Source organism: Rhinolophus sinicus, chromosome 13 (genome assembly GCF_057876585.1).
Source record: "Rhinolophus sinicus isolate RSI-liver-muscle chromosome 13, RSI-T2T, whole genome shotgun sequence".
Taxonomy (NCBI): domain Eukaryota; kingdom Metazoa; phylum Chordata; class Mammalia; order Chiroptera; family Rhinolophidae; genus Rhinolophus; species Rhinolophus sinicus.
This window is the reverse complement of record NC_142513.1, coordinates 34,149,254-34,161,255: the sequence shown is the minus strand read 5'-3', so window position 1 is coordinate 34,161,255 and position 12,002 is coordinate 34,149,254. Positions and strand designations below refer to the sequence as shown.

General features: G+C 33.3%; 1 protein-coding gene across 10 annotated transcripts in view; it reads left to right on the top strand.

Moving 5' to 3' along the window:
• The window catches only part of TASP1 (taspase 1), a 250,470-nt gene that overhangs the window by 52,272 nt on the left and 186,196 nt on the right, over positions 1-12,002 (top strand). For all 10 annotated transcript variants that reach the window (XM_019752062.3, XM_088789266.1, XM_019752061.3 and 7 more), the window contains one exon: positions 10,899-10,978. In XM_019752062.3, the coding sequence (XP_019607621.1) occupies positions 10,899-10,978 (80 nt within the window). The remainder of the gene's footprint in view (positions 1-10,898; positions 10,979-12,002) is intronic.

Here is a 12,002-nt window from a genome sequence, read left to right as displayed (position 1 = left end):
ATCTTATATATTTGAGTCCAGAGTCTAAACTAATTTTTAATCTTGAGAAGTTCTGAGAATAAAAGTACTTACTTTTTCTCTTCTAGAGAAACACACTGTGACACTAAGATTAGTAAGATCACATCTTTTCTCCTGCATTGGCATACAATTTTGATTAAAAAAACTTCAAACTTTTCAAGTATTTATGAAAGTAGAGAAAATATTACAAAGAGCCCTCATGAACCTGTCATCCAGCTCCAATAATTAACAGTGTTTGTGCCCTTCATCTGTCTCAGACATCTCTCTTTTTTCTCTCTAGTATTTTAAAGCTAATCCTTGACATCATATTTCACCCTGAATTAGTTTAAATTTGTCTATGTTTGCAAAACGTAACCATCATCCTGTTAGCATGCCCAACATTATTATCAAGTATACCTCGATATCACCTCACATTCAGCATATATTCAGCATGCCTGGCTGTGAAGGTCACATTAATGTTCTGTGTTGAAAATTATGACAACAGTAGTATAGGAATCACTGTGTTCGACTATTATAATTTGAGGTCATAGAAAAGAAATTAATATAGTTTTGAAAAACGTTTTACCCAAATAAACTAAAAGTATCCTTTAATCACATACTTCTCAGGTGTTTAATTGTGTTACTAGAAGGGTTGATTACAAAAAAATTTCAAAGAAATGTTAATTTTTAATATTTTCAATAAAGCAAGGCTAAGGAAAAGCAAATCTGATTTCTTGAGATCATTTCTAATATGTGTTTGGTTGATATCAGTAAGTTTACTTATAACTGAAAGTAGGAAAATGATTTAAAAACTCCTATATATACTCTTTCAGAATTTATATTAATCCTATGCTATTTTGTTTAACTAGTTTGAAGTCCACCAATCCAAAATTTTCTGTTTGCTTAGCACATACACAATTTCCTACTGTCCATACCTTTTTAGAGGAGTAATAGGTGCAAAGAGATTGTCTCTGGATTTATAGTCTCCTCAATATTGATTTAAGCGTCACTGTTTTCTTTCACCCATATTTGATATTATACATAAAGCATAATTAACCCTAACTAAATCAATTTAGAAGACATGTGCCCAGTAGGGAGGAAATAACGTAGTTGTTTTAGTTGAAAAGAAAAATAGCATAAAGCTTGTGAAAAATATTTTAAAGTTTACCTACAAACCTATCATAATCCCGTTCTCCCGACTCTGTAAGGCATTTACCAAGCAGATACCCAAATTTATATGGAGGAATGAGGGTACAACAATAGCCAAGACAATCTTGAAACAGATCAGAATTGGACTTACCTACTGGCTGTCATGATACTTTATAATATAGTAATTAAAACAGTTGATTTAGGTATAGGGATATATAAAAAGATTAGTAGGACAGAACTGGAAGTCCAGAAGCAGACCCAGTAGATAAGTAAATTTAGTCTATGATAACAGTGTCATCTCAGAGCAATGTGGGGGATAAAGGATGGTGTATTAAATAAATTGTGTTGGGAAAATTGGCTACCTAGTGGTAAAATGTTAATTTAAATACCTTTGTCACACCATTCAAAAAAAGAAAAATAATGTTCAAACATAAAAATAAAAAAGCATAGTATAAAATTTTTAGGAAAAATATGAGGGATTCCGTTTATGACTGTGAGGTAGCAAAGATCTTACTAAGGTTAATATATAAGGCTAAATATTGAAACATATAACAAATAAAGATGTGTAGCTATTATATAACTGAAGATACCATGATCTGAATTAAAAGACAATATGGCTCTTGCAGCATAGGTAGCAAGCAAAAGGTTAGTATCCGTAGTGTTTAAGAATTACAAAATATCAGTAAGAAAAACAACCAAAATTCTAAAAATTGATAAAGCATACAAATAGACAATTTATAGAAAAGAAAATATTGTTGGTATATAAATACACGAAAAGGTGCCCAATCATAATATCAATCAAGGAATTATGAATTAAAATGACAAGATGATATATATATATATATATAATACAAGATGATATATATATATATATATATCATATATATATATATCATCTTGTATTATATTCCCCAATATTCCCCAATAAAATGTATTAAAAATATATATATATACACACACACACACATATATATATATATATATATATATTTAATTCATTTTATTGGGGAATATTGGGGAACAGTGTGTTTCTCCAGAGCAATCAGCTCCAAGTCGTTGTCCTTCAATCTAGTTCTGGAGGGCGTGGCTCAGCTCCAAGTCCAGTTGCCATTTTCAATCTTTAGTTGCAGGGGGCACAGCCCACCATCCCATGTGGGAATTGAACTGACAACCTTGTTGAGAGCTCGCGCTGTAACCAACTGAGCCATCCGCTGCCCTTCCGGAAGCTCAGCGGCCGCTTGTAGTCTTCAATATAGTTGTGAAGGGTGCATGCAGCTCACTGGCCCATGTGGGAATCAAACCAGCAACCCTGTTGTTCAGAGCTCGCGCTCTAACCAACTGAGCCATCCGGCCGCCCCCAAGATGATATTTTAACAAAGACCAATAATATCCAATATTGTTGAGGGTATGGAAAAACAGGATTTTTGTTCTACTAGTGGTGGGAAACATAAATTGATATAGCCAGGTGAGAGACATTTTGATATTTTTTATTAATTTAAAAAATTGAAAATGCACATGCTATGTGCTTCAGCAATTATTAATATATCTTAAGACAGAACACCTTCACGTGCACAGGAAGACCTGTACAACAAAAGAAGGTTATAGCAACCTTGCTTGTAGTGTATAAAACTGTAAACAACCTAAATGTCCATCAATGGCTAAGTAAACTGTTTTCTTGTCATATTGTTAAATATTCTGCAGCATAAAACAAAGAGAAACATTTATATAGCAACATGGATAGATTTCTACAATATAGAGTGTAGAAACAAGATGCTGAATGATATGTTCAGTATAACTTATGTTTTGCTTTTTTTTTTTCCAAAAAAATTACAAAATAATGTGATGAGTACCTGTTTCCCACCATCCAGGTTAGGAAATAAAACATTACCAAGTGATTTGAAGCCGACTAGACTGAACCCTTTCTAATGTCATCCTAATCCTTCCCACTGTCTGTCCTACACCATTGCCCTGAGCCCATCTCTACCCCTGACCCTAGGTAGCAGTTGTCCTGAATTTAAGCTTTTCTCCTTCTCTTATATTCCTTCATAGTATTACAACATATACAATACTCTAGTTTTCTAAGTCTATGTATATATGCATAGATATACAAAAAGGCCTGGAAAGAAGGTTTCCAAACTTACTGTGATTACCTTTGGGAAGGAGGAAGGAGGGAACAAATGATACAGTTATCAAAGGGGATGTATGTAATATTTTTATATTTTACAAAGATAAAATACATGGGAAAAAGTGAAGGCCTTCTCTCCATTAAAATGATATGTAGTGATGCTGCACTTGTCTGAAATGAGCTATCCTGTTTTCTCATGCACACAGTTCTTCAGTTTTATTCTTCGTTTTCAAATTGTTTTGACCATTTTAGGCACTTTGCATTTCCATATGAATTTTAGAATTAGCCTCTCAATTTCTGTAAGTAATCTGCTGGAATTGTGATTAGGATTGCAGCATATCCATTTATCAGGAGTTTCTTTAACCTCTGAATAGTATTTTATAGTTTTCAGTGTACAGGTCTTGCATAGCTTTTATCTAACTCATAGTTAGGTACTTCATTCTTTTTGATGCTATGATAAATTGCAGAAAATGTTAATTTCCAGTTGTTCCTTGCCAATATATAACCGGATGACTGATTTTATTATAATCTATCCTGAAAATTTGCTAAATTTATTTGTTTCTGTACCACTTTTATAGATTCTGTAAGATTTTCTACATAGACAGTCATGTCTTCTGGGAATCTAGTTTTACTTCTTCCATTCTGTCTTGATTCCTTGAATTAATTTCTTTATTACACTGGCTAGGGCCTCCAATGCAGTGTAGAATTGAAGTGGGAGAATGGATATCCTTGCTTTATTTGTGATCTTAGGGAAGTAGCATTGGTCTTTTATCATTGAATATGATGTGTGCTGTAGATTTGTCATAGATGCTCTTTTTTCTATGTTGATAAACGTCCCTTCTTTGCATAGTGTGCTGAGTTTTTAATAGGAATGGGTGTTGTATTTAATTAAATGCTTTTCTGCGTTTATTGAGATGATCTTATAATTTTTCTTATTTAATCAGTTAATATAGTGATTGGTTGATATTTTGACTGTTAAAGCAACACTTGCATTCCAGGGATAAATTTCACTTGGTCATAATGTATTATCATTTTACTATATTGTTGGATCAAATTTGCTAATAATTTGTAAAGAATTTTTGCATCTATGTTAATGAGAGATATTGGTCTGTAGTTTTCTTATAATGTTTTTGATTTGGTTTCATTTTGCTTCTTGGATATGCAAGGATATATATTTCATCAAATTGGGAAAAATTTTGGCTTTTATATCTTCAGATATTTTTCATATCCCCTCTTCTCTTCTATCCTTCAGGACTTCTATTACACATCTGTTGACATCTTGTTTGTCCTACAGGTCACTGATAGTTTGTTTACTTTTTCCATTCATTTTGTTTTAAAAACTTCATTTTGAATAGTTTCCATTGCTGTTTTCAAATTCACTGATTATTTTTCTGTGATATCTAATTGCCGGTTAATCTTATCCAATTTATTTTTCATCTCTGACATTGTAGTTTTTTTCTCCAGAAGTTCCATTTGCATCTTTAAAAATGCCCTCCCTGTATCTTCTTAACATGTTTAATCTTTCCTGTAGCTTATTGAACATATGAATAGAGTTACAATAACTGTTTTAATATCTTTGTTTACTAATCCTATCATCTTTACCATTTCTGGGTTGTTTTCAATTGAATGATTTCTCTCCTCATTATAGGTTATATTTTCCTGCTTCTTTGCAAGCTTGGTAATTTTTTTATTGGATTCAGACACTGTGAGTTTTACCTTAGTTAGTGCTGGATATTTTTGTATTTTAATAAATATTCTTGAGCTTTATTCTAGGATGTGGCTAAGTTATTGAGTGGCAGTTTCATCTTTTCAGGTCTTGCTTTATACTTTCTTACATGCTACTAGGGAAACATTTTGCTTTGCTATTGGGGCCAAACACTTCTGGGTACTATAACAGATGCATCTAGAATGAGGTTTTTTTACTTTGGTGGGTACAGGAGCTGTTCCTGGTCTTGTGTGAATTTAGGGATTGTTTCTTTAAAACTTTCATGTTATTCTTTCTCAGGCTTTGGGTAATTTTCCTCTTACACATACATTGATCTCTACTCAGCTAACGACTGGATAGGGACAAGCAGCTTCCTGGAGTCCTTTCTCTGCAACTCTCTCCTTTCTGGTACCCTGCCCTCTGAACTCTGGCCACCTTGGTTTCCCTGGATGCCCAGCTCTGTCTCTTCCACTTAGATAGACTGTGAGGCTCTTTCTGAATTACCCTTCTTGCACTGTGGCCTGGAAACTCCAGGCAGGAAGCTGGGGCAATCATAGGTTTTATCTTGTTTTTTTCATTTCTCTCAAGGATCCTGTCCTACATTGCCTACTGTCTAATGTCCAAAAACTGTTGTTTGTGTATCTTGTCTGATTTTTCTTTCATTGGTTCAGGTAAGAGTGTAAATTTGTTCCCTGTTACTCTGTCTTGTCAAGACAGAAATCTTTCACATACCTGCAAGTTCATTGTATATCTGCAGTAGTTAAAACATCCCCAATTACGAGTATCCTAAATCAACAAGACCAAATTTATCATGTTTTCACTTTGAGCTTATTTTCACATGACCCTAATAAATCTAATTTCTACAATGATAATAGTTAACATTTATTGCATTTGTACTCTATGACAGGCACTGTTTTATGTGGTTTGTGTACATTATCTTATAAAAATTATATAATGATTTATGAGGGTAAGATGCATTTTGCAGATAAAGAAACAGTCCCATACTTTACGACTGTTATGCTGTTAGAAATTTATGGAGTCCCTCCATATCACATTAGAAGCAGCAGATTAGAAGTAAAGGGGGAATAGAATCCTTTTATGACAATGAGAAGTAATTATTTACACCCATTTTTTCATTCACTTATTCATTCAGCAAATATTTATTGTTCACTTCTTGTATGTCAGGCATAGAGGTAGGAAAACTATCACAAGCAGATGGACGACTTAGAAACCATGGTCCTCTGGTTTCATCTGTTGAAGAGGCAGATGACTCTGGGGGTGGGCAACAAGGTATTAAATATAATGGGTGTTTTCTAAGAAGTCTTTAAATAAAAAAATCATGTATCTCTATACCTCATTGAAGAAGGCAGGAGGTATATGTTTCAGCTGTATCTAAAGTGAGAATTTTATAAACTCTTATTGCTATGTTAGAAAAACCCTCAGTGGAACCCTAGGCAGAACAGTGCTTCTATTAGCTGAACATTTTCTGTATTTTAATTTTTTTAAGTTACAGCCATCATGATATATTAAGTATTGGTATTTGGTCAGACTAGTAGAGTATCTGATATCTTCACAAATTTGGTGGGACTATCATAAACTGTCTCACATTTCCCCAAGTTTATTTTATTTATAAAAGTATAGCTTGAATCGTTTTTCCTTCATTATCACAGGGTATAACTTTGATAGGCATTAACCGTCTAGAACGGGGGTTTGGCCAAATCTGGTCTGCTGCCCGTTTTTATAAGTAAAGTTTTATTGAAACCATAGCCATACCCACTTGTGTATGTATTGTCTGTGGCTGCTTATGCATTACAAATGCCAAGTTGAGTAATTGCAACAGAGACATTCTGGCTACAGATCCTAAGCTGTTTATTATATTGGTCATTTATAGAAAAAAAATAATCATTGACTCCTAATATAGGAGTTAAATAATTTTTGAAAATTATCTTTCTTTTGATGAAAAAGAGAAAGCTAGGTAAGTAAGCATTGTTGTATTATGTTTAGTGTGAATGAAACCTAAGATGCTCATTAGACCCTTGGATTATGTGAGACGCAAATTTAAGTTTTGGTGCATTGTTTCTTTTAAAATACGGTTGCATCTATTGTATTTCATAAATTCATTCAAATTTGTACTGCTTTTGTTGTATAAATGTGAAAAGGAAATTCGAAAGCCTAAAGATTAAAAGAAACATGAGAGACCTATGAACTAATCAGGAGGTCTAGATTTAGTTGGCTTCCTATTCAAACCAAACAGTTTAAAAAACAAAAATAATAGCAAAAATGTTATAGGACAATCAGGGACATGTGAACATCTACTGAATATATTTTGAGTTTAAGGATTTATTGTTAAAAATTTTTTGGTACCAATTGGTTATGCTGTTAATGTTTTTTAAAAAGTCAGTTTTTGAGATACATGCAAAAATTTATATTTGAAATTATTAGGTTGGTGCAAAAGTAATTGCACTTCAAAAGGTTAAAAATAATTGGAAAAACCACATTTCCTTTTGCACCAATTTATATAAACTATCTGGGATTTGCTTCAAAATAATCTGGGTGGGGGTATAAATCAACAAGATTAACAGTGTATTAATACTTGATAAAATAGGTTCATCTATTGGTTTCGTTACACTGTTCTTTATTATGTATATGTTTGAAAATTCTGTAATAAAATTTCTTTTAAAGAGTTACATTCTTACTTTTAATTTGATTGTTATATGTTTTCTCCAAATATTGCAAGTTCTCCTTTATTTGTATTTTATGTGTTTGTAAGCTTTGAAAATCAATAGCCACTAATTTATCTTCCGTCAATTTTGTATATTTATGATGAACAAAAAATTGATAGGTAAAATAGAAATCAGTTTTTAAGTCCGAAAGTGGCTATCGCTTTCTCCTATATCTTTCTCATCTAATAATGTAATTTGATTATTGGGGTCCCTGAGCATTTTTGAGCACTATCTGGATCACTAAATTACATAATTTTAGACTGAGTTGGAGTCTTGGTTCTTTGAAGACGGGTGGTTTCCATCCATAAGATTGTCATTCACATCTCTAGATTTGCGCAGAAAGCCCTTTTTGAGATGTTTGGCTGTACTATTATTTGCAGCAGCACTTGCAGTTTAGCTTATTAAATCATCCCACCTCAGGGCTGGTCTCAGTACAGCGTTGTTGCTTTTGTTTTATATCACTTTAGACCTCCTTCAATGTAAATTAAGGTGGGTATAACACAAGGAAAATATTTCCTTTAGGGAATTTGACACTCTAGTTTATTTTTTTAACATCTTGCGAATGTTTATTTAATGTGCTTGAAGAAAACAAAGATTCCCGCTGTTAAGAAGCTTACAGTTTATTTGGAGAAGATAGAAATAAACAATAGATATAATATGTAAATTACAAAGTGTATCATATGTTAGAAGGGGCAAGAGGAGGAAGAGATGAGATGAGGGGGCAGAAAGGATCACATCACTTGGGAGACTGTAGATTCTTGTGAAAACTTCAGTTTTTGCATTAGAGTTCTCATGAGAGGTTTGGCAGAGTTTTGAGAAGAGGAATGTCATTATCTGACTTGTGATTTACAAGGATGTCAGTGGCTGGTGAGAATAGCCTAGGGCTGGGGGCAGAGCAAGGCAAGCAAGACAGTAATGGGGCCAGGTAACAGATGATGGTGGCTCAGACCACAGTGGTAGCAGTGGAAGTGGTGAGAAGTGGTCAGATTCTGGAGGTACTGTGAAGGTAGAATCAATGGGATTCTCTAACTTGATTGAAATGAAACTTCCCTAAAAGTTTTCTCCTTGGAGAGTCAGATGACTGAGAGAAATTTGAATTGGTACTGCATTTAATGTTCTGGAAAGTGATTTTTTTTGACATGTTAATATAGGTTTTTACAAAAGGTCGTGTAGCTTTATAGCAAGTGACTTCAAAAGCAGTTATCTGCCATTTTGTGTGATGATGAGCTACTAGACAAGTCATTTTTGATAGTAATTTAAGGTCAGATATTCAGGGCCCACTCGGTGGCTCAGGTGGTTGGGGCGCTGTGCTCCTAACACAAGGTCACGGGTTCGATTCCCACATGGGCCAGCGAGCGCCCTCTACAGCTAAGATTGTGAACAATAGCTATTTCTGGAGCTGGGCTGCCCTGAGCAGCCGAAGGTGTGAGCTGCTGTGAGCTGGTGACCGACTGCCTCAGTGTGGGGGAGTGCAACGCTCATAATACCAGCATGAGCCAGGTAGCTGTGTCCTACACAACTAGACTGAGAAACAATGGCTTGAACTGGAGTAGTGGGAGGAGGCAGAAGAAGGGTGGAAAAAAAAGGTCAGATATTCAGTATTGTTATCCATAAGATGCATCCAAATATTCAGCTTCCTGTGAATATTGTAAAATGCCTAAAGCATTAAACACTTGCATAACAGACAATGGCAACTGGATTTTATTTAGAATCAAAACCTATGAATGATTAAGAAATAGAAAATAAAACTAAGAATATTTTGTAAAATGCCATTGATTCCAGATACTGGGATTAAACCGAAAATGACCAGTGGGCATGCTGAGAATATTAGATTCAGCTCCAAGCTTCTGTCCTGATCATTTAATCTATTACTTCAGCATCTCTTTTACGTCTTCACATGAACAGAAGTTATTTCTTAAATTCTTTTGCTAGAAGAAGGAAGTGCTAAAAATTCCATCAGAACAGTTCAACTCACATCCCAAGTTTCTATTTCAGTTATTCTTCCATTTGAACTTTATATGTGGTAGCTTTTCTTTACAGTTTCTTTACAGTGTTCTTCATTTGATAGAAGAGTAGAAGACACTGTTTTTCTATTTTCAGAATCCTTTAGAATTTTTTAAAAATGGGAGTTTGGAGAGGTAACGTTTTTTTCTTGTTGGCCTTGTCTCCTCTCTTTTTCCAGTGCCCCCTCCATCCCCACCTTTATGTACAATGGAAAACAGTTATTGGGCTTATCCATTTAGTTTTTCATTGCAACCATTTGGATATGTTTCTGAGTGTCTACTTAGCGTTTTGCCAGTCTGTCACTGATCTTCTTATTAACAATCAAATCTAAAGGCTTCAATATGTATTGCTTTGAATTTTTAGTGTTGGAATGATTAAAACAGAAACAAAAAGTAGGGAACAGGAAACTAATGAGTAGGCACTTGTTCAAGGAATCCATTACTAGTTGGCTGAGATCTTTAAGAAGTTGGCTATGGAAGGAGATGAAGTGATTGATTATAATGGTAACTGCTTGCTATTATGTGTTAGAGATGGGGTGGTTAATTATCCTGCATGCTGCTTGAAACTTTTGAAAATAAGGCTTTTTCAGTTAGCTAATAGTATCCTTTTATTCACTTTGTTATGTTAAAACTTGTAGTTTGGGGCTTAAAAATTACTTTTGGGACATATCTTAATACTTTACTTACCACAGTAAAAATGATTCTGAGGGTCAGGTATATATTTTTGTTGTATGCAGGCTTAGAAATGTAAGCATATCTCATTGTTTTTTGGCATCTCTAGATGTACCCACTCATTTTGAGTTATACCAGGTGTTATACTAGACAAGAATACCATATCTGAAGACATTCTCTTAAACTCGGACTCTTAACCCAATTAAATGGATCTTGTGACATAACCTGAGAACTGTGTTAATCCAAGATAAATCTTAATATTTTCCACTGGGAAATCCTTTTTTTACTTCTTATATTGAATTTTGCCAGTTTTTACTTGTTAGTTATTGCAAATGAAATGGTACCATTTCTAATTGTAAAATTTTTATGGCATATAGCCATATTATTATTTTGAAGTAAACAAACAATTTTGTCTATATGCAAGACTATTTTTTAGTTGCCTTACTATATTACTTATATTACTTGATTGAATATGTAGAAGATGACACTGTGAAATTTTAAAAGAATAATTTTTCTGTTGTTAGCTTTTTAGTTGGAGAAGGAGCCTACAGATGGGCAGTAGATCATGGAATACCCTCTTGCCCTCCTAACATCATGACTACAAGTGAGTAAAAACTTTTAAAAAATTAAGCTATATTAGCATATATACCTGAAAGTGTTACATTGCTTTTGACCCATATAGTACTGATATTTAAGGAAGAAAGCTTATATGTTGAAATATTTCTAGTTAAAAGGTCCATATATATAAAGTTATTTGATTTTAAGCCACCTTTATATTCCTGAGACCCTTGTATTGGTATCTCATTTCTTTATAGGCGTATTGATAAAGGATCCCTTTTAGGTTACTTAAAATAGTTTCTAACTAATGAAACCACAATACTACCCCCTCAGAGAGAGACAAGAAAATGAGTCAACAATTAACTCTCACTACGCTGAGGAAGGCCTTTTTAGGTACCAAGTGCAAGAGAATGAAAAACTACGTTAAACGTTAAGATTGAAAAAATACTTATCATAAATATAACAAAGGGATACGTATCCTTAATCTATGAAGAGGTTTACCAAATTAAAAAACACACAAATACATGTAATTCCACAATAGAAAAATGGTAAAAAGTCATAAATAGATAATATAACTAATATGGAAATTTATATTCAAATGAGTATATGTTAAATTTGTTTCCTCTTAATTTGTGAGTTAAAAAATATTATATTATTGGTGGTAAGTGTGTGGTGAAATTAACATAATACACTGTAGGTACAAATTAAATGTCGGCAGAAATTTTGGAGGACAGCTAAGTGGTATAGATCAAAAGCCTTAAGCTTATTCTGCTTCTAGGAACTTGTCATTAGAGATACAAAGATTTATGTGTTCAATAAGCATTATTAAGAATATAAAGAAATTTGAAAAAATCTTATGTCCAACATAAAGGAATGTAAGTAAATAGACTACCATATATTCTTATAATGAAATATTAGTTAAATAACTAGAAATTATTAAGACTAATGTCTGATAATGACTAAATCTAATGACTGGAACAAGTGAAAAATGACGTTATAAATATGTGTATATGTGTGTTTTGTATGTCTATTTAAAAAATCTTAGCTGCATATTTATGGACAAAAAGATA